Source organism: Geotrypetes seraphini, chromosome 8 (genome assembly GCF_902459505.1).
Source record: "Geotrypetes seraphini chromosome 8, aGeoSer1.1, whole genome shotgun sequence".
NCBI classification, from domain to species: Eukaryota; Metazoa; Chordata; class Amphibia; order Gymnophiona; family Dermophiidae; genus Geotrypetes; species Geotrypetes seraphini.
In genome coordinates, this window is record NC_047091.1 from 110,827,240 (window position 1) to 110,851,019 (window position 23,780).

The following is a 23,780-nucleotide window of genomic DNA, read 5'->3' on the forward strand; positions in this document are numbered from 1 at the left end:
CCCTCCCCTTACAGGCATTGCACCCAGCCCCCTTCCTTCCCTCCCTCCCTCCCCTTACAGGCATTGCACCCAGCCCCCTTCCTTCCCTCCCTCCCTCCCCTTTCAGGCATTGCACCCAGCCCCCTTCCTTCCCTCCCTCCCTACCCTTTCAGGCATTGCACCCAGCCACCTTCCTTCCTTCCTTCCCTCCCCTGTCAGGCATTTCACCTAGCCTCCTTCTTTCCTTCCCTCCCTCCCCTGTCAGGCATTGCACCCAGCCCCCTTCCTTCCTTCCCTCCCTCCCCTGTCAGGCATTGCACCCTCCCTACTTTCCAGGCTCTGCAGCCTGCCGCCCTCCCTGTCCTAGTCTCAGGCTCATACCTCTACTGGTGATTGTCGGTGGAGATGCAGCAGGCAGGAACGAACTTTCCAAGTTCCTGCCCCACTGTAAACTGGCTGCCTGTGAATGTCTTCGGCCGCTGAGAAAAAGCACAAGCAGGCGTGCGATTTTGCGCTGCTGCTCAGTGTTGAGCAGCTTCCTTAATGGTTTCCGCGAATTATGGAAGCCGCTCAACACTGAGCAGCAGCGCAAAATTGCATGCCTGCTCGTGCTTCTTCTTAGTGGCCGAAGACGCTCACAGGCAGACAGTTAACAGCGGGGCAGGAACTTGGAAAGTTCTTGCCTGCTGCATCTCCACCGATGATCACCAGTAGAGGTATGAGCCTGAGGCTAGGACAGGGAGGGCGACAGGCTATAGAGCCTGGCGGTGGCAGCCTGCAATAATTTTGGAAGGGGGGTAGAGGTGGTGACCCGAATATAAACCCCCATTAAAAATCTCAGTTTATATTCAAGTATATACTCAAGTATCTCAGTATATATTCAAGTATATTCAAGTAAGTCAGAATTCATCTCAGTGCTATAAGTGTTTTCCATACACTTCTGGATAAAAAACCATCATCAGAAGGTCCTCTGGTTTCCATATTCATGAAAGACCTTTTTCTTACCAAATCACCAATCAAGCCTCCTCCATTTGCTTGTGATCTCAATGTTATACTTTCCAATGTTATACTTTCCATTCAAATTAAGCCTCCTTTTGAACCACTTATGTCTTCATCTTTCAAATATCTCACTTGGAAAGTAATATTTCTCATATCTATTATGTTTGCATGCTGAGTCAGTGAGCTTCAAGCACTTATGTCAGATCCACTTTATATAACATTTTACCATCATAGAGTGGTTCTACATACTTATCTCAAGTGCCTCCTATTCTCCAAATTTTATCTCAGTCTTTAGGGCTTTCTTTTTTTTTAACATTTTTATTGAAAGTGGAAAGAGGCACATACAAACATAGGACATAGCAGTGAATAATACAAAAGCAACCATAGCAAAAAAACAACAACAAAAAACCCAACCAGTTATTCAAAACAACAAGTCCCCCATAGGGATTCCAAATGCCAGAGAACACTAAACCACGGCAGGAGACAAAGCAGAATTTCTCCAATAACCAACCACAGTGCTTTCTGTCTTCTTTCCAAGACAACATTCTCACCCTGGAGGCTGCACTCCACACTTTGAACTGTAAATGTGCTCTTGCTTATGATTTGGATTGGACCAAGCCTCACAGAACTGTTGCCATGCTCAGATCCCTCTCTGGGTGATGCCAATTCGGGTAAGACCATGGTTTGTGGTAGTTCAAAGAAAAATGAGGATAAGAAACTGCTGGAAATACTAATAGAAGCATAGCATGTTTGACCCTACTGTTCTGCATCTTTAGAAATGTTCAGCTAGAGAGCAAAAGAATGAAAGCAATTGCCCAGAATTCATCTAGGTTTAAAGATTTTTGATTTTATGCTGTAATTAAAATTCCAGCCTCTCCCTCTTATTAAAAAATTTGGGAATTCATATGTGACAACATGCCTCAATTGTTGGAGATGATTATCTTTCATTGGATATGAAGGTCCATTGGTGGTCTTGGTGACAGTAGACATAGGGCTCCTTTTACAAAGGCGCGGTAGCGGTTTAACGCGCGTAATAGCGTGCGCTAAACTGCCAGCCGCGCTAGCTGCTACCGCCTTCTCTTGAGCAGGCGGTAGTTTTCCAGCTAGTGCAGGAGTTAGCACGTGATGAAAAGTTGCGTGCGCTAAAGCCGCTACCACGGCTTCGTAAAAGGAGCCCTTAATTCTCAAATCGGTACAGAAATGTGGATGGATGCAGTACCTTTCAGTACCCTAGGGACCATATGGTTGAAATACTTCTTCAATTGTCTGGTTTTCTAGTAATAATGATTTGCTTTGGAGATGTGTAATTGCAATTTGTTCTGGACTCAAGGAATGGAAGCTTTAATTCTCTTGCAAATGAAAACATTTCTTTAAGAATTCTCCCCTTGCTAGAAAGTGCATGCTGGATGGACTAATTACACCTAGACTTCAGTTTTCCTTTTACCCCCCTAAAAAAGGGATGTTGGGAAGCCTTATTTGTTTAACTGACCATTTCAATAAAGAAACTAATTTTCAGCCAAGTAATGCCTGGCTTTTTGAAGCTGCCTATACCCCTAGGAGACTTGTATGGTATATTTTTGTTTTCTTGAATAGTAGAGAGAATTCTTCCTTTATGGCTAGCTTCAAAGGTTCTGCCCAATACCGATATCCCCGGGTTTGCAGCATGGACTTGATCGAAACCCTAGTAATTTATAAGTGCTTTTAGATTTAATACCTCATAACATGCCAGAGATATTATGATACCTACCCTATAATGTTTCCTCAGTTGTTCACTTGATCCTTGTAAGCTTGTTCTTGACAGATTTTTCTTTTTCTACTCTCCTCAGATTTGGCATTTAAGAAGACCACTGTATCAGAGGTGAGTAGCAAAAATGCTGTAATTTTGAACTTCAGTCAAGAGTGGGACATAAAAAAGGTTATGGTAATGCTGCTATGATAATGATGATGCAGTAACATATTAATTCTAACATGATTGGTGGAACAGTGTTACTCCTTTTTTATGTGTGTGTGTGGGGGGGGGGGGAGGTTGAAACATGATCAAAGCACCACCATGGCAAGTACCTCATCCTAAATGTTTTAAGTCCTGCATTCTTATTTTCCTGTTTTATTCCATGATTACAGCTGTTTGACACCTTTTCATTACCATTTATTCAAAGCAAAATTGAATGTGGTGGCAACAGAAATTCAAAGAAGGGAGATGAATGGTGGTAAAACATCTTTTTGGTTGTAATTCTTTGGTTTGGTATTTTCATGGGAAAATGAGAGTTTTGATTTACTATCAAAAATGCAAATTGAGTAACCACTTTAGTTGGGTTCAGTATGTCTTTCTGACTGGGAGAAGATATTTCAAATCAATAACTTCTATTTCCAGAATCACTGTCTGTTTTCTACTAGAATCTTATAGGATGTAACACTTTTTATTTAATCAACCAAAAGACAAAATAATAGTGGTGGTCATGAACTTTGGAGACCGAATATTCAGGACTGCAGTCTGCATTTATACATTCTTATAATTTTTAATTTTTATTAATTTAATTTCTGATTTTAATTTAATTCTATTAATTTAGATGTTATATAATATTATGCATTAGAAATGTTATTTATCTTCTCTTCTTTTTATTTTCTATTTAAATGGAGTTCTTTTCATAATGTTGATTGAATTATATTGTAAACCGCTCTGATCCTTTTTTGGCTGTATATACGGTATATAAAGATTTTAATAAACATAAATACATATGCAACTATGTGGTCACTTAAGATCATGTTCTGGAGGAGTAATCCAGTGGTTAGAGCTGAGAACCAGGGAAGCCAGGATTCAAATCCTACGGCCTTATGAGATCTTAGGATAGTCATTTAACCTTAACATGGTGGCTGGTACAAAATGTAGATTGTAAGCCCTATAGGAACAGGAAAATACCTACTTTGCCTTGATGCAACTCATCTAGAGCAACTCCTGAAAAAAAAAAAGCACGATGAAGTATCCTGAGCTTTTCTTATTAGACCCAATTAAAATACCTATGTCAGAATCTGACTTAATAAAATTTGAGGAATTATGGCATGAACTGTATATTGGACTATGGCATGAGGCCTATGTTACTGAATAGAAAATCATGTAAATTTAGAAAAAAAAATTGAAATTAAGTCCTGGAGATGACATTTGTCTAAAAAATGTTTCAATAATCTTGGAATAAAGTTACAATGTTGTGTGAAGTTTGTGTATGTGGTAGGATGAATTATCAATATGAATATGGTTGTTTGGATACTGGTAAAAATATACCTATTCAGCCTTCAAAGATTCAGTTATCATTGATGTTTACTCGAGCTGCTAGAAATCTGTGCTGCCATTTTGCCAAGTGGAAATATTTTAGCTGATAAATTCATGAAATTCATTATGCATTTTTAATATTGGTAATTGCAGACATGTGGCATATTTGCACTGAGTGTTTGATTACCCCTTTGAATGTCATTTGTTGCATCGGTGTGCTGTGCAGGGCAAGAGCCATTTTTTCCCTCTTCAGTCCATCCGTCTGATCCATTTCAGCAGTCAGCGTTCACCATTCTGATCAGCCCCGCTCCGCGAGATCTGACCTGACACCACTCTGTGTTCCTCAGGTCCCATCGCTGTCTGGCCAGCCTGGCTCGGGGAAGAAGATTGGTCACCGGGGAGTGGACGCCTCAGGAGAAACCACCTACAAAAAGGTTCCATTCCTTCCCCTGCACCCTCAGCATGCCCCCAGACAGCAGAGCCATGGGGGCCCTTTCATTTATCAGATTCATCCTGAAAACATGTAGCATGAAGAAACTTGTCCCTTTCAGCCTTACCCCCTCTTCTACTAAACCACACTAGCGGTTTTAGCACGGGGAGCCGTGCTGAATGGCCTGCGCTGCTCCTGACGCTCATAGAGTTCTTATGAGTGTCGGGAGCAGCGCGGGTCATTCAGTGCGGCTCCCAGCGCTAAAACCGCTAGCGCGGTTTAGAAGAAGAGGCCCTTAGTGTTATCTCTAGGTTCATTTGGTTTAATTTTCACTAGGAATAGTCCCACATTTACTGCCAAAAGTTAGTACCATCCCAAAATAGTCAAATAACCAATTTTAGATAATTAAGACATTAACAGCATGTTCACCATCCTTGGAAAATTATGTTTAAAGTTGGGAACTGAATTTATCATTTGGAACTGGTATATGCCTTCCCCTTGAGATTGTTTAGCTGAGGAAGGAAGGAGAATGGTTGAAAGCTAGTCATAACTTCATTAGGTTTACAATTGCATAAAACAGAACTACCTGCCTGCAGTTTGTTTGCTGACTCTTTTTTGTCTGTGTGCTTTGTGGTTGAGGTTAGTCTGTGTATATTGAATCAAGTGCTGCCTTGTAAGATCTGCCTCTGTTCTGGAAGATGAGTTTTTAAAACTTTTCCTTTTTTCCTTTTCAACAGACTACATCTTCCACGCTGAAAGGGGCCATTCAGTTAGGTATCGGGTACACGGTAGGAAATCTGAGCTCCAAGCCAGAGAGAGATGTCCTTATGCAGGACTTCTATGTGGTTGAAAGTATTTTCTTCCCAAGGTATTGATGTGGGTATATAATTATTTTTATTTTTGTTTTGTGATTTGCTTTGGGAAAGAAGGTTGCTATACATATGGGGATGGCTTCCTTGTCGGTGATGTGCTGAAAGAACTGCAGAGCTGAGCTACCCTTTGATTACTTGAAATGATGTCTCAATAACTAATCACCTTAAATCATAAAATACAATATAATACATATATAAATGCATGTGAAAAGCTCAGACTCACAACCAACCATAAGTGATAAACACGGAGCTGGTTGCTAGTGAGACCATCACAGCTGATCACTATCTCATACCATCATATTCATTAATTGGACTTTAATACTTTTGTAATGTAGATCTACTTATCTAAACGGTGGAGTTACTGTGGCCCGACACACAGCTGCTCCAGTCAATTTACAAATATCAATAAAATGCTTCTAAATATGCTGTCTCAGACACTCCTCAAACCCCTAACTCGAGTTTCACGAATTGGAGCTTCTTCAGGAGGGGACACCATTTGTTGGACTTCTCCACCCGAACAAACAGACCTGATATGAATCGCAGATAGTAGCAGAAAAATATTCCATTTGACTATCCACTTTTACTGCTTAATACAGGTTTTGATCTATGGGTATTTCCCTCCCTCTTCTGCCAGTATTCTGGTTCCTATAATCTTTGCTGGTAATTTCTTTTAGGTATCCACCATCCTTTTGGTGAAAAAGTGTGGGGTTTTTTAACATTCCTTGTTTTATGTGATTTCCTTTTTTCTTCTGAATTGTTGGATATTGTAAAGTATTCAAAATTATAAATAAAAAAACAAACAAAAAAAACCAAACATTCCTTTTGCATTTCTTTTCCTTTGGCTTTATAGTGCATTTCCTATTTATATCTCACCTTTGTTGAGGGGACTGAGAATGAGTTTCGCATTATAATAGTTCAGTATGAGTAGTACAAAATATATTGTTTACCTTAACTTTTTATTCTATGGAAAATGCTTCCTTCTGGCACTTTATTAAAAATGGTTAGATCAGAGGTTCTTAATTGGTAGTTTCTGTTCTCCCAAGAGGTTTGGAAAGAGGGCAAACAAGGTGCAAAAAAGGGTCTTGAAATCTGAGGCAATTTATTGAAACTTTCTAGTCTGAATATTTCATGGAGTGTCCTAATTTTTTCACATGACTCTGTGAATAAACATGTGGATAAAGGTGAGCCGGTTGATATAGTGTATCTAGATTTTCAGAAAGCTTTTGATAAAGTTCCTCACGAGAGGTTCCTGAGAAAATTAAAGTATCATGGGATAGGTGGCAAAGTTCAGTACCCTCCTGGTAATGTCCAGTTCTCTTCTGAACCGCAAGGTACAAGCGGAATAAAAATCACTAATGTAATGTAATGTAAAGTAATTGGTTATCAGATAGAAAACAGAGGGTAGGGTTAGATCAGGGGTCTCAAAGTCCCTCCTTCAGGCCTGCAATCCAGTCGGGTTTTCAGGATTTCTCCAATGAATATGCATGAGATCTATGTGCATGCACTGCTTTCAATGCATATTCATTGGGGAAATCCTGAAAACCCGACTGGATTGCGGCCTTCAAGGAGGGACTTTGAGATCCCTGGGTTAAATGGTCATTTTTCTCAATGGAGGAGAGTAAACAGTAGAGTGCCGCAGGGGTCTGTACTGGGTGGGACCAGTGCTATTTAACTTATTTATAAATGATCTGGAAATTGGAATGACGAGTGAGGTGATTAAATTTGCAGATGACACTAAACTGTTCAAAGTTGTTAAAATGCATGCAGATTGTGAAAAATTGCAGGCGGACCTTTAGGAAATTGGAAAACTGGGCATCCAAATGGCAGATGAAATTTAATGTGGACAAATGCAAAGTGATGCACATTGGGAAGAATAACCTGAATCATAGTTACCGGATGCTAGGGTCCACCTTGGGGATTAGTGCCCAAGAAAAGGATCTGTGTTTCATTGTAGACATCACGATGAAATCTTCTGTTCAATGTGTGGCGGTGGCCAAAAAAGCAAATAGGATGCTAGGAATTATTAATAAAGGGATGGTTAACAAGACTAAGAATGTTATAATGCTCCATAGTGCGACCTCATCTGGAGTATTGCATTCAATTCTGGTCTCCTTATCTCAAGAAAGATATAGTGGCACTAGAAAAGATTCAAAGAATAGCGACCAAGATGATAAAGAGGATGGAACACCTCTATCATATGAGGAAAGACTAAAATGGTTAGCCTGGAAAAGAGACGGCTGAGGGGAGATATGATTGAAGTCTACAAAATCCTGAGTGGAGTAGAACGAGTACAAGTGGATCAATTTTTCACTCCATCAAAAATTACAAAGACTAGGGGACACTCGAAGTTACAGGGAAATACTTTTAAAACCAATAGGAGGAAATTTTTTTCACTCAGAGAATAGTTAATGTCTGGAACGCATTGCCAGAGGTTGTTATAAAAGCAGATGGCGTAGCTGGTTTTAAGAAAGGTTTGGACAAGTTCCTGGAGGAAAAGTCCATAGTCTATTATTGAGAAAGACATGGGGAAAGCCACTGCTTGCCCTGGATTGGTAGCATGGAATATTGCTACTCCTTGGCCAGGTATAGTGACCTGGATTGGCCACCGTGAGAACGGGCTACTGGACTTGATGGACCATTGGTCTGACCCAGTAAGCCTATTCTTATGTTCTATCTGATTTTTTACTTATCCGACAGTGGGTCAGTACTGTTAACATCAGCTAATCAAGACTGTACTATGTATGTTTATAGGCCTGTTTTGGCCCCATTGATATTTTATATGCTTATGGCTCTAAAACAGATGTGTCAAACTGTGGCCTGGCCCTCAGTGTGGTAGAATTTGGCCCGCCACACAATTCACATATTGTAATAAAGCTGGCCTGCTGGAAGGCATCATCTGTACATTTGCGCACCTCGCAGCAGCCACACTTTCCAACATTGTGCTCTGTTGGACCGTACTTGTTGAATTTGTCTGTTGTGTAAATCTGGCTGCCTCTTCCGATTTGCCTTGATAAGCTGATATCCCAGGTATTTATTTAACTAACACACAAATGGTGACATTGTGTTCTTTTTATCTAACACATGACTGTATTTTTCTGGAAGCTGTCCCAGAATAGAGAATAACATGGTGACAAAATTCATCACCGTTCCCGTCCCCACGGGAAATAATCCCATGTCATTTTTTAGTGTCTATTTCAGCCTCAGTCCTTCTACACCAGCATTCTTCAAAGCAAAGCTTGTGGGTCAGTGGTTGTGGCTATTCATACTCTGATTCTTCCCTCTCTCCTTAAAGAATGACATGAAGATAGTTTCCCGTGGTTATCCTCGAGGACGGGAAACGGTGATGAATTTTGTCACCGTGTCATTCTCTATCCCAGAACTCAGTATCCCTTTCACTTTGGCTTTTGGGGGTATGGTGAGACATAACCCCCCCCCCCCCCCGCCAAGTGGACTGCTGCTTTATATGAGCACCTTTCTAAAACGACTTCTTAATAGGTAGTAGGTGTATACCAGGACATCGATCTGTTTGATATTGATGTACATATTCCCCACCCCACCTCCACCCCGTCCTACTAAAACACACCCAGATCATGTCCCCTTTCCATATGCATGTATTTGCATTTCAGATGTACTGTAAAATTGTAATTTGGGGGGGGGGTAGTTTTCAAGCTATGCTAGGGCATCAATCTGCATTATTTGTGGCTTTGGCATTCCAAAAAAGGCATCAGCTGTAGATTCACATGCTTCAAGTCTCACGGCCGCCACGCTTTGTGACGCTGTGCTCCTGCCATGGTCGGCACAACTATGCGCGCCAAGTTTTAAATTTTGGCCCATCACAGAGCCGGCGTGGGGTTGGAGAGGTTGTAACCCTATACTTCTATTAAGACTAAGGGGTGCTTTTATTAAGGTGCACATTTAGGGTACACTAAATCGGTTAGCGTACCTTAATAAAAGGACCCCTAAGTATCTTAATAAAAAATTTGGCCCACGACTTAGCCTATGTTTTAGATTTCACCCCCTTATGTGATTGAGTTTGACACCTCTGCTCTAAAACAAATACCCTCATCACCCTGCCCAGACATCCATTCCTCAATGTATTTTAGAACAGGTTCTGTTAGCAGATTCTGTTTAAAATACTAGCAGAACTTGAGATGTCCCAAACTTGGATGTCTGTTTTGATTTCTACATTGTTTCTAAAATGCTGTTTCAGGTGTATGAATTGCTGTATATATAAGAAATTACCTGCAGAGGTGAGAGGATAAATACACTCCAGTGCATAACAGGATGTATGTGTTTGTATTTAGAAATCCTAAACTAACTAAACTAAATTAAATCTTAGGTTTGTATACCGCGCCATCTCCGCAAGCGCAGAGCTCGGCACGGTTTACAGAAGTTAAGAGGAAAGGAACTACAATGAAGGGATAAAGGAGAGGGACTAAGAAGGTAGAGAGGGACCGGTTGCTAGAGAACGGGAGGTAATTAGATTTTTGAAAAGAGCCAAGTTTTCAAGTGTTTGCGGAAGGATTGGAAGGAGCTTGAATTTCTGAGCGGGGGTGTGAGGTTGTTCCAGAGTTCTGTGGTTCTAAAGAGGAGGGATGTTCCAAGTTTTCCTGCGCGGGATATACCTTTTATAGAGGGGAAAGACAGTTTCAGTTTTTGTGAGGGTCTAGTGGGGTGTGGGTTTGAGGAGTTCCAAAAGAGTGGGATAACGGGAGGGAGGACGCCATGTAGGATCTTGAAGACTAAGCAGGCACATTTATAGAGGACTCTGGAGTATACTGGGAGCCAGTGAAGCTTGGAGAGGAGTGGGGAGACGTGATCGAACTTGCCTTTTGCGAAAATAAGCTTGGCCGCGGCGTTCTGAATTAGCTGAAGTCTATGGAGGTTTTTCTTAGTTAGGCTTATGTAGATGGAATTACAGTAATCCAGTCTAGAGAGGATGGTAGATTGAACGAGAACGGCGAAGTGAGAATGATGAAAGCAGGATCTCACTCTCCTCAGCATATGAAGGCTAAAGAAGCATTTTTTTACCAAGGAGTTGAGGTGGTCATTGAAGGAGAGAGAGGAGTCTATGATGATGCCTAGGACTTTGCTTGAAAACTCAAGCTGAAGAGTGGGGCCGGATGGTAGTGGGATGGAGGTGGATAAATGATCTAAAATTGGGCCGAGCCAAAGTAGTTTTGTTTTGGACTCATTCAGTTTCATTTGTACAGATTGGGCCCAGGATTGAAGATTCGTTATACATGTAGATACACGAGTCGGTCTCGAGGAGGATGAGGATGTCATCAGCGTAGGAGTAGAGAGTTTCTAGGGGGGATAGATGGAGGAGTTTCAAAGAGGACATGTAGATGTTGAAAAGGATAGGGGAGAGGGGTGAGCCTTGCGGGACTCCACATTTTGGCTTCCAGGGGGGGGAAGAGGTACCGTTTGTGTTAACGGTGTAGGAGCGGAAGCGTAAGAATTTCGAGAACCAATCTAGGACTGTGGAGCTTATGCCTATTTCGGAGAGTTGGAAGATTAGGATGTCGTGGTGGACGACATCAAAGGCTGCGGAGAGGTCAAATTGTAGGAGAACAGCAAATTTGTTGCGAGAATGGAGATGTTGCACCTTAGAGATTAGTGAGGCCAAGAGGGATTCGGTGCTAAAGTTGGGTCTGAAGCCGAATTGGTGGGGTAGGAGAATAGAGAATCTTTCTAGGTAGAATGAGAGTTGGGTGGATATGATGGATTTTAATAACTTGGTTAGGAGAGGGATATTTGCTATAGGGCGGTAGTTTGATGGCATGGAGGGGTCAAGTTCGGCCTTTTTCAGTAGAGGAGTCAATGAAATGTGTCCCATGTTGGGGGAGAAAAGGCCCGATGTTAGGGCAGAGTTTATGAGTTCGGTGAGGGAAGCGATGGCCTGTGTAGGGATATTCTCGAATAGATAGGAGGGGAAAGGATCCAGAGTGCACTTGCAGGTTTTTAGTTTGAGGCAGAGTTTGGAGACTTGCGATTCGGAAACAGGCTCGAAGACGGTCCAAGATCTGTCGGCGGGAATGGGGGTGGATATTGGTAAGGTAGGGTTGAGGTCAGTAGAGGTCAGGGAATTGTAGGAGACTGTGGGTGGGAAGGAGGATCGTAGGGTGGTAACCTTTTCATTAAAGAAATTTGCGAGGGCATCGGCTGATAGAGACGGTGGGAGCACAGATGGGTCCTTTTTTGTAGTTAGGGAGCGCCAGATGTTGAACAGCGCACTGATCTGGTTGTTGGATCTAGAGATCTTGTCTCCGAAGAAGTTCTTCCTGGCTTTTTTTAGTGTAGAATTGTAAAGTTTAATATTGACCCTCCAGGTGTGTCTATCAGAGGGGGATTTGGATTTTTTCCATTTGCGCTCTAGAGCGCGACATTTCTGTTTCAATTCTCTGTGAAGAGGTAAGTACCAGGGAGCCTTTCGGGGGTAGGAGATGGTTTTAGTGGATATTGGAGCAAGGGAGTGGTAGGTGGACTCGGAGAGGGCAGTCCAGTTGCGCCAATGGGATTCGGGGTCTGTAGGTCTAGGGTTGGAGGAGAGTTGGTTGAGGAATTTGGACCAGAATAGATTGCTCGAGGTTTTTTTGCGAAAGGTTATGGAATGAGAGGGGTGGGGTGGGGAGTCAAGATGGGACATGAAGATGGGGAGGCAGGTAGTCCCTAAGAAGTGATCGGACCAAGGGACTTGTTCCCAGCGAGTGTCGTCGGTTGAAGTTTTGTAGTCGGTAAGATCAAGGAAAGTGGTGAGGTCTAGAGTGTGCCCTTTTTCGTGGGTTGGAGATGGGGTGGGTGAGGGGTAGCCTAGAGAGGTAAGGAAGTTGTTGAATTCAGTCGTGTCCTTGCTGTTGGTGTCGTCAAGGTGGAGGTTAATATCAATTCTATTGATATTAACCTTTATTATTTAATAAAGGATTAAATCCTTTATTATTTTGTGTGAGATGAGCAGAAAATTATTTCAAACTTTGACACTAAGACTTATGTATCCTTTCTGTACAGTGAAGGGAGTAACCTCACACCAGCCCATCATTATCCAGACTTCAGATTCAAAACCTATGCACCAGTGGCTTTCCGGTACTTTCGAGAGCTCTTTGGTATTCGTCCAGATGACTATTTGGTATGTTTCTGCCCTCTGTAAGATCTAGAAATATTGTAGGATGCATAATCCAAATCTGTGAAAGGAAAAGGAGCTCCAGACCTTAGAATGTGGATTATTATTGTAAAAAAAATGTAGCAACCAAGAAGTATTAGGTAGAATTGTTAAAATATACACTTGCATTAAAGCTCATATCCAAGGAGATCTGTGTGAATAAAGCCAGCCTTTTGCAAGTGGTGATCTCAAGTCATCATATTTTTAGTGAAGGTGTTGGAAAAAGATTTTGTTTAGGAAGGTCTAGAATTGGACAATACATTTTGAAAGGTCTGTTAAGCTGGGGAGGGGGGTACATATAGTTAATGTAGCTATTCCATCCTTAAAGGGAAATCAGTGCATTTGGGAAGAAGAATTACTCCTGCCATTTTGGTGATAGTCTAGAGCAGTGGTTCCCAACCCTGTCCTGGAGGAACACCAGGCCAATTGGGTTTTCAGGCTAGCCCTAATGAATATGCATGAAGCAAATTTGCATGCCTATCACTTCCATCATATGCAAATCTCTCTCATGCATATTCATTAGGGCTAGCCTGAAAACCCGATTGGCCTGGTGTTCCTCCAGGACAGGGTTAGGAATCACTGGTCTAGAGAAGTGGGTAAAAGCATTGCCCAAATCCAGTTTGGGAAAGGTTTGGTGATCTGATTCACAGCCATTTTTCCTTCTTCCCTGTTGCCCAATACAACTGTAGCCAAGGTCATTTGTACATGAGAGATTTGAATGATTATTACTGAGGTCTTGAATAATTGCTTGGATTTTATTTCTTGATATATCCCAATCCTGTTCATGTCCTGCTGCCCAACGAACACTACCATCACCTACCCTTCTAGGTGACACTAATTTTAGGAAGGCAAACAAGCCATTAGAAGGCAGTCCATATGATTCAGTGTGTATCAGGAAGAGATATGGGAGAACAATGCCTCATACATTTTCCTGTGGTGATCCACACTGAAATGAAGGTACCCTGCAATATTAATACAATGCTTATAATCTGGCACAAATGTGGAATTGTTTGAGAACTGTAATGACATCCTTTGTGCTTTCTGGTCATTTTAGTATGGGAAAGGCAAGAAGAACTAGGAAAGTTAAGAATATTTGGGATTCTTTTTTTTTTTTTTGTAAACTGTTACATTTCAGTGATATTAATAGGTCGAAATCAGAGGACTAGTGCCTTCACTTTTCCTGTATTCCTTCATTCTCCCTGTCCCCCAACCCACACAGCTAGAGGTTTGGCTGTGATCTTGTCTTTATGCTGTCTGCATAAATTAAAATCCTGCACATCTTTAATCATCTCATCACGTGCTATTCACCAGTAATTTAACTATGTTGCCACCAGGGCTGTGGAGTCAGTAGATAAATGTTCCAACTCTGACTCCTCAGTTTTTTGTACTTCTGACTCTGACTCCCCGATTCCGGTAAACAAACGACCCCGCGCGTGAAACAAGATCTTCATCCGCATAAAAAGATGTTGTGCGTATGGTGGGAGAGCTTGGTTGGATGAATTTTTCGAGTCTACACCAGGTGATTTCTACCAACGAGGTATTGAAAACCTTGTTGAACGTTGGAAATAAGTTGTAAACAACAACAAGGGAGAATACATTTATAAGTATTGGTGTTCCGAATTGTGCGTTGCGTGCCATATAGTGAAGCACGTGTTCGTTTTGCGGTTACGTGAGGCACTGCATGCATTGGTCTTTATTCTTACAGTAGAGAAGTCATTAATTATAACTTTTTGTGAATTGGGACATTTAAACTTGCTTTTTTAAAATTCCAATCTAAATTTAGTCGGAGTCTGTGCATTGTTTGGCAACTCCGACTCCAGGTACCCGAAATTTCCTCCGACTCCTCGACTCCGACTCCACAGCACTGGTTGCCACTATACTAGCAGGCTAGCATTGAATTGTATAGTAATTAGCAACTTTCACTGCTGGTTTCAAGCTGTAAGGCCTGAGAATTTCCTTAGGTACCAATCCTGTCATTATTATGCTTGATTCTCCGGATACGTTTTGCATCATTGGAAAATTACAGCAGCAGGTTGTGAGATGCAGCAGATCTGGAAATGTATTTTAAAATTTATGGTTTATAAACAAAATCACTGTATAAGCTGAAGTCTCCTGCCAAGGAAAATAACTGCAGAAAAATATGACAAAGATAGGCAGACCGAAAGTAGGGATATGCCAAAGGCAAAACATTTTTAGTTTGTTTTTGAGTAAAATGTGGATTTCCCCCTGATTTTCATAGAATTTTTGGTTCACTACACATATTTATATTTTACAAGCAAATTGTACAATTGTATTAATTCATAGGTTAAGACCTGCTAATTTTACAGGAACTAAATTTTTTTTTAAGGCTTGCTAACAAATCGATTGTACTCCATTGAATGTACATTATTGTCTTCATGTTGTGTTTAATGGTGTTGTCTTTTGAAAGAATCCTCCCAAGATTGCGGGCATTTCACTAGAGATTAAATGAAAGTATAGAAAGCTGAACAAATCTAGCCTATTCTGATAAACTCACATATGGAACCTGAAGATTTAATTTTAAATTTGTGGCCAGAGGCATTTCTGTAGGAACAAATTGCAAAGCATGTCTTGTGAAAACGTAAACAGTTAATTCTCCTCTTGTCCACAGGTGTTACCAAGTACCAATATTTTAAAATGTTTAAAAAGCATTCTTCATCTCACTAGGATATGGTAGCTTCAATACAGAGCATATGACTGAAAAGAAGAGGGAGAGCAAGAACAGTTTATGTGGGATTTCTCAAAATTAGCTAAAAACAAAGTGATAAACACAGAAGAACACTGTACAGAAAAAGGGTTTGAATCCAATTAAAGCAAAAACTTACATGACTGAATAACTGGAGTAAGCTTTGACAGTAGCTTCAGAGGTTGGGAAATAAGACCATTGCCAGGCAAACTTCTACTGTCTGGGTCATGTAGATGGCCAAAAAAAAAAAAAAGATCAGGATCAAGGCTGGAGTGAGCTTCAACAGCAAATCCAGTAGTTGGGAAGGTGGGTCTGGTGCCAGGCAGACTTCTACAGGGATTGACAGAGATCACGTATACCAGTGTTTACCGTATTTTCTCGCATATAACGCGTGCGTTATACGTGGTTTTTACGTACCGCGCATACCCTCGCACGTTATAAGCGTGAGCGCGTTGTACAAAATTTTTTTTACATAGTTCCCCCCCCGATGTCCGATTCACCCCCCGCAGGACCGCTCGCACCCCCACCCCGAAGGACCGCTCGCACGCACCCCCACTCCGAAGGACCGCTCGCACGCACTCCCACCCGCACTCCCACAGCCTCCCGACCCCCCCCCCATCATGTACAAGCTCCTACCGGTGTCCTGCTGCTTCCTCTTGGCGGTCCCGACACCCGATACGATCGGGGCAAGAGGGAGCTCAAGCCCTCTTGCCCCAGCCAACCGCGGCACCCCGACATGATCGGGGCAAGAGGGAACTCAAGCCCTCTTGCCCCCCCAACTCCCCGACACGATCGGGGCAAAAGGGAGCCCAAGCCCTCTTGCCCCGCCGACTCCCCAACTCACCGACAATATCGGGCCAGGAGGGAGCCCAAGTCCTCCTGGCCCTGGCGAACCCCCCCCCCTAGTTCGGGCCAGGAGGGAGCTCAAACCCTCCTGGCCACGGCGACCCCCCTACCCCCACCCCGCACTACATTATGGGCAGGAGGGATCCCAGGCCCTCCTGCCCTCGACGCAAACCCCCCTCCCCCCAACGACCGCCCCCCCAAGAACCTCCGACCGCCCCCCCCAGCCGACCCGCGACCCCCCTGGCCGACCCCCATGACACCCCCACCCCCCTTCCCCGTACCTTTGTGTAGTTGGCCGGACAGATGGGAGTCAAACTCGCCTGTCCGGCAGGCAGCCAACGACAGAATGAGGCCGGATTGGCCCATCCGTCCCAAAGCTCCACCTACTGGTGGGGCCTAAGGTGCCTGGGCCAATCAGAATAGGCCCAGGAGCCTTAGGTCCCACCTGGGGGCTGGGCCTGAGGCACATGGGCCTAATCCGACCATGTGCCCCAGGCCCCGCCCCCAGGAGGGACCTAAGGCTCCCGGGCCTATTCTGATTGGCCCAGGCGCCTTAGGCCCCACCAGTAGGCGGAGCTTTGGGACGGATGGGCCAATCCGGCCTTATTCCGTCGTTGGCTGCCTGCCGGACAGGCGGGTTTGGCTCCCGTCTGTCCGGCCAACTACACAAAGGTATAGGGAAGGGGGGTGGGGGTGTCGTGGGGGTCGGCCAGGGGGGTTGCGGGTCGGCTGGGGGGACGGTCGGAGGTTCTTGGGGGGGGCGGTCGTTGGGAGGGGGGTTTGCGTCGAGGGCAGGAGGGCCTGGGATCCCTCCTGCCCGTAATGTAGTGCGGGGTGGGGTTAGGGGGTCGCGTGGCCAGGAGGGTTTGGGCTCCCTCCTGGCCCGAACAACTAGCGGTGGGGGGGGGTCGCCAGGGCCAGGAGGACTTGGGCTCCCTCCTGGCCCAATATTGTCGGGGAGTTGGGGAGTCGGCGGGGCAAGAGGGCTTGGGCTCCCTTTTGCCCCGATCGTGTCGGGGAGTCGGGGGGCAAGAGGGCTTGAGCTCCCTCTTGCCCCGATCGTGTCGGGGGGTGCCGCGGTTGGCTGGGGCAAGAGGGCTTGAGCTCCCTCTTGCCCCGATCATGTCGGGTGTGCCGCGGTTGGCTGGGGCAAGAGGGCTTGAGCTCCCTCTTGCCCCGATCGTGTCGGGGGTGCCGCTGTTGGCTGGGGCAAGAGGGCTTGAGCTCCCTCTTACCCCGATCGTGTCGGGGGTGCCGCGGTTGGCTGGGGCAAGAGGGCTTGAGCTCCCTCTTGCCCCGATCGTGTCGGGGAGTCGGGACCGCCAAGAGGAAGCAGCAGGACACCGGTAGGAGCTTCTACATGATGGGGGGGTCAGGAGCCTGTGGGGGTGCGAGCGGTCCTTCAGGGTGGGGGTGCGGGTGCGGGTGGGAGAGCATGCGAGCGGTCCTTCCGGGTGCGGGTGCATGCGAGCGGTCCTTCGCGGTGGGGGTGCGAGCGGTCCTGCGGGGGGGGGGGGTGAATCGGACGTTGGGGGGGGCATCAGGCTTTCAGGGTGGGGACAAGACTTCAAGGGGGAGAGGAGAGTCGGGGCGGGTGAAAGGAGAGTCGGGGTGGCCAGAGGAGAGTCGGGTGGCGACGGGAGAGTCGGGCAGCATGCGCGGTATACGGGTGTGCGCGGTATATAAAAATTTCTGTACATAGATTTGTGTTTTTCACGCGCTATACCCGTGTGCGCGTTTTACACGGGTGCGCGTTATCTACGTGAAAATACGGTAATTATGAAGAAGTGGAACCTGTGCAGAATTCCAGATTCAGCTCTGTCTATCTTGTTGAGCAGACTGGATGGACATGCAGGTCTTTAATCTGTTGACATTTACTATGTTTTGTGGTACTTGACCCAGGAATGCTGCTCAATATGGGGCTTTGACCACTGACTGGTTACTGCCGGGGTGGTCCATGGGTTTAGTCAAGAGGAGCTGGCATGATAATGCGACCCTGTCTTTATTAAGTGCCAGTACCTGCATAAATAAGCAGGCATATGGGACCACACAAAAGGCAGTTCCTATCTGTGTCTGTTTGATGTGTTGGCACTGAAAGCCAGCATCCACATAATTTCAGGTCAGAGACTGACCCAGATACTCAGTGCTGGCACCTGGATATGACCCACCATTGAATATCTAGACTTGGGCCTAGATGCACTAAGAGGATCAGTAAGACCATGTGGGGCTGCACTGATCCAATATTTTGGCCGATTCAGAAAGAGCTATTGATGCACTAAAAAATTTGAATGCAAATGATTCACGCAGATGTTCATCGTAATCCCCGACTCTGCTGCTACTACTACTATTAATTATTTCTGTAGTGCTACCAGACGCACGCAGCGCTGCAAAGAGTCACAAAGAATAAGAAAACAGTCCCTGCTTGAAAGAGCTTATAATCAAAACAGACAAGACAGACAAACAGGATGTCATTGATACAGTTAAGGGGAACGGTTAATCAACGGGCTGGGTTGGAGGGCACTGTGAGAGCAACTCTCGTACATGTACTGAACCGGCAGGGGAAGCCCGAATAGCTGAGAGACAGGAGAAGCCTCCTGCCACTCAGCTGTTCAGGACAGGAAACAGTTTTTTTAAATTGATGGGCACAGATGCTGTGCATGTTACACATGCATACAATATCTGTTGTCCCCCCCAAAAAAGAAGAAGAAAGCACTCTCCCCCCCCCACCGACAACAGCTCTCCCCAATGAACCAGCACCACAAATATCCTCCTCCTGCACCAGCAAAAACACCACTTCCTCCTGCCATGCCGAACCGTCCCACAAATAAAAATTGGCAGCAGGGATGCCCACTCCCTCCTGCCATGCCGATCACCTTCTCCCCAAGGCAGCAAAATAGCAGGAGGGATGCCTACTCCCTCCTGTCACCAAAGACCCAATCCCGCACCAGATGCCCCCAAACATCCCCTACCCCCCTCTGAAAAAGGCAGGAGGGATGCCCACTCCACCTGCCACTGAAAGCCTGAAACCCCACTCCTGTCCTCCAAACCCACCCCATACCCTTTTAGAGAAGTTGAAGCGGGAGGGAAGCTCAGTCTGTCACGCTTGTAGGTCCGCCACTTCAAAATGGTGGTGCACAGGGAAGAGCCTAAGGCCCTGATTGGCTCAGAAGCTTGAGGTCCCACCCTTTGACTGAGCCAATCAGGGCCTTTGACTCCTCCCTCTGTATCCTGGGTGGTGATTGGTGTGGGGGGGTTCTTTTCTTTTTAATTGAACAGATATTATGCATGTGTAATATGCGCAGCATCTGTTCCCATTAAAAAAAAGGTTAGACAGGTAAGTGACTGGTCCAGTCGCTTTTTTTTTTGGATTGCTAAAAGTGATCACTTTTTTAGTGCATCGGGAAGCCATGTTGATGCATCAATCGCTCTACTAGTTTACATGGCATTTAAATATTAATCAGCTTATTTGCATGGTCAGATTGGGAATGAGCGATCGTGCAGAAAACCAGACGGTGAGCCGTTTTCTGCATCGGGTCGGCAAATGCGATCGTTGCGACAATCACTGGCTTTAGTGCATCTGGGCCTTAATTCTGCCTATGGCTGGCATCTTAAAAACCACTAACCATCACAGACTGAATATCAACCTCAATTGTCTCTTACTTATTGATTCTTCCAATTGCTTTCCTTCTAGATTGTTCTTCACAATAAATCTAACTTTTTTCTCCCCTTCCCTCCCCTTTAGTATTCATTGTGCAATGAGCCACTGATAGAACTCTCCAATCCTGGTGCCAGCGGCTCTCTCTTCTATGTCACCAGTGATGATGAGTTTATCATTAAAACAGTGATGCACAAAGAGGCAGAATTCCTGCAAAAACTCCTTCCAGGTTATTACATGGTATGTATGAGATAAAGTGTGTATGGACTAGCTGGCCCCAGGTTATCGTGGATTCTGTCATAATCCAGGAGTATGACATTTCCAGCTCTCAGTGCTCTGATACTTATGGTCTTACCTTTTAACTGAGACATTCAAGTAGCAGAATGCACTGGAATGGCAGCTTATAAGGAGTGGGTCAGTCTGCCCCTGTAAACTTTACTATCCCTTCTTCACATCCTTTTGATGTTGAAAATATTTTACAATGGAATACAAGGGTGAAAAAATAGAAAAGACTCACTTCTCGATGAAATCTGGGAAAATTGTTGATATTACAAATAAAGCAAACCAGAAATATATAAACTGGAAAATTGCTCCTAAATTACTATGAGAGAGAACGAGAGCCAGAAGGCCTTGAGCATGCGCAGATGCTCAAGGCCCAGCCCAGGCAAGAGGCGGGAGCTTGCTTTCACTCTCACAACCAGCAGAAGGGGTAAGGAGCGTGTTGAGAGGAAGGGCAGGCGGATGCCGCTTTCAGCACGGGGGTGCGATGTGGTTCTTGCGGGGGGGGGGGGGGGGCGTTTGCGGGGGGGTTGCGATGCCGGTTAGAGCGGGGGGGGGGGAGGTGCTCGCATATCAGAATATGCTCGCACTGTATACTACTTATATAAGTATATGCTCAGAGACCTGAGGACCACGTAAGGACCCCCACATATAAGGTCTCACCATCCAATCACTGCATATTACTTTTAAAGTATTATTTATATAGTAAATTTCATATCAATTTTCATCAAAACTTTTTGAGTTATAGAGTTGTAACTGATTTTAGAATTGGCACTTATCTCGAACAATTTGGGACCCATGGAAGTATATATAGTAATTTAGGAGCAATTTCCAGTTTGACTATCTGTCCATTCATAAATATGGCAGTGTGTTTAATTGTGTATGTATCTTATAATTTTTATTGCATTTTACCCTTTAATATTCAAAATTTGATGTTCACTTTGAGCCTGAATGACCTTATATGGCACAGTGGCTTATAAGTTGCATTGGCTTCTCCACCTTTTGCCCTATTTATCTTATATGTGATTTGTTAGAAAATTAACCATTTTAAATTTTGTAGTTTTAAGAAAAATCTGTGTTTCTATTAAGTGACTCAAGACCAGCTCAACTGACCAGTTTTGAGCATAAAGGCCCTGGAAAGTGTAAGTGGGAGTGTCTCTGTGAATGTGCTAACCTCATTGTTTTGCATATTGAATGAGACACGCTAAAGAGGGGACTAGCCATAAACTTAAATAATGTCAGTCCAGAAAACAGCTTCCTCAGAAAGCATTTGCAAAAACCTACAGACCAGTGGCATAACCAGAACTGATATTTGGTGGAACCTGAGTTAACTTGGGTGGGCACAATGCAGTTCAATTGCTGACACCAATTCATTCACCTGAGCTGCTGATAGGTGGGTCTGATGTAACATGGAGGGGTCATGGCCCACACATGATTATGCCCCTCCTTCATACTGGAAGATGGGCTCTTTCTGAGTTTACAGCTTTTTTGTATCAAGGGAGGATTGTTAAAGTACATCATTTATCTTTGATTGTTTTGTCTGTGGGCTTTTTGACTCGCCGAGAAACGTGTTATGGGGAGGGAGCCGTAGTAGAGTGGATTAAAAAAAAAAATCTTATTGGCTAATTAATATGCATATAATAGCTGTCTACATCATTTAGTGTGTCATGAAGTCCCTCAGATACTGGATAGTTTATGCATGAGAGAAATATAGGAAAATGGTACCTCTTCTAAAAATTCAGGGATGAATTACCATATATACGCGAATATAAACCGAAGTAACTTTTTCCCCCAAAAAGGAGGAAAGAAGGTTGGCTTAAATATAAACCGGGGGGGGGGGGGAGGTTAATATTAAAGTACCCTTCCCTGCCTGACTCTGCAACCAGTTCCCTCCCTTCCCTCCCTCCTGCCCTGCTCTTCATCCTGTCCCCCTCCCTCCTTCCTTGCCTGCCCTGCTCTTCATCCTGTCCCTCCTTCCTTGCCTGCCCTGTACTCTCTCCCTCCCTCCCAATGCCTTGCAGGCCTCTGCTGGGCCTGCCGTAATTACCTGGTGGGCCAGCGGTGGACTGGGACAAGAAAGATCCTTCCTGCCTCCTGTCCTAGCCAACTCTAAAAACTTCTACCCAGCCTCCCGCCTTCCCTGCGTACCTTTAAAATCCCTGGTGGTACAGCAATGGGCCAGGACAGGAGGGATCCCTCCCGCCTCCTGTCCTGGCTGACTGTGCCTTCGTTTACCTACCTCCCGCCTCCTCCGCATATCTTTTACAATCCCTGATGGTCCAGCGGTGAACTGGAGCAGAAGCAGCCTTCCCGCGCTCCTTCCCTGTGGAGGGCCACTAGTGATTGGCTGCCGCAAGTTCTCTGAAACCCCCATTTTTGGGCTATTTTTTTGTCCCAAAAATCTCGGCTTATATTTGAGTATATATGGTAATATTGCATGACTCAAGAAATTCATTCTTTTTACTGACTCAGGCAAAGCAGAATCTGCTAAGCATAATTGGTCCTTAAAGAGTTTGTGAGAAGTGGGATTTTATTCTGTTTCTGGAAAACTTTGCTCTCCATTTTCTAGGCTGTTAACTACCCATGTTGGGAATTTCTAAAAATTATGAGCCAGTCCTTTCACTTCTTTTCAGTCTTGCAAGTCCTGAGATTCATTTAGTTTTTCTTGTGTTTTCAGTTTCCTGTTAGCTATTGGTAACTCATAGTGCTCCAGCTGGGGGCTTTACATAACTTTCTCAGTGAGGGAGAGAAGATTCTCAGTATGTTAAGCCTAAGAAGTTCTTTATCTTGGCTCAGTTATATCCATCTGTTAACAATGCCAAAATACTTTTTGTGTGTTTTGCTGCCTGTTCCTAATTGGCATGACATATTTGGTACTAAATCTGGGACTGGAGAGGAAATCTACTTGAAGGGATTCTAACTGGCTGTAATGGGGTGGCTTTTTGGAGCTGGAAATTCTTTTGGCTTCTGCATTCTATTATGTTCTGTATTGCCATGTGCCTTTTAACATTCTTAACACTATCACATAATCCCCTTAAGGTTGGTGTCCAGGGTTTCATCCTTATAGTTGGAACAATTTTTTACTGAACAATATGAATAACATACTAATAGAGGGGTGTATAGCTCAATGTTTTCATACTAATCCCCCCCAATCTATCCTATAATCCCACCAAATCTTTGTTGTTTGAAGGGTTATGTTGTGGTTTTTGGGTGGGGGTTTTTTTTGGGTTGTTTTTTTTTTTGGGGGGGGGAACACTAGAAGAGTCAAAGCAAATTACCACCCTTTCCCTTTAAATTCCCCATTGCTTCCCTCCCATCCATAGGAGCTTGAAATGTAATCAGATGTCTGCATAGATCTTTGGATAGTGCAGGCTAGAAGTACTGTAAATAAATAGAAAATTCTCCCAAACTATTAAGCACAAAGCTCTGAGCTCTCAGTACAAGCACTTGAATATAAAGGTCCCATATGGACACAAACTGTGTTTAACATTTAAACAATTTTCTTGTAACTTGCGATTCCAATAGCAATAATATGTGTAATTTATTTCACTAGTGCCAATAGGAAGGTGGCTGTGCCTGTTCTAATACTGTA

At 44.3% G+C, this 23,780-nt stretch overlaps 1 protein-coding gene across 4 annotated transcripts in view; it reads left to right on the forward strand.

The window, feature by feature from the left end:
- PIP5K1C (phosphatidylinositol-4-phosphate 5-kinase type 1 gamma) overlaps positions 1-23,780 on the forward strand; it is a 193,796-nt gene that overhangs the window by 85,248 nt on the left and 84,768 nt on the right. For 2 of the 4 annotated variants that reach the window (XM_033956714.1, XM_033956713.1), the window contains exons 2-6: positions 2,805-2,836; positions 4,470-4,677; positions 5,411-5,541; positions 12,554-12,671; positions 19,997-20,149. In XM_033956714.1, the coding sequence (XP_033812605.1) occupies positions 5,501-5,541; positions 12,554-12,671; positions 19,997-20,149 (312 nt within the window). In that variant the 5' untranslated portion in view covers positions 2,805-2,836; positions 4,470-4,677; positions 5,411-5,500. The remainder of the gene's footprint in view (positions 1-2,804; positions 2,837-4,469; positions 4,678-5,410; positions 5,542-12,553; positions 12,672-19,996; positions 20,150-23,780) is intronic. The other 2 variants (XM_033956711.1, XM_033956712.1) reach the window with 2 other exon arrangements.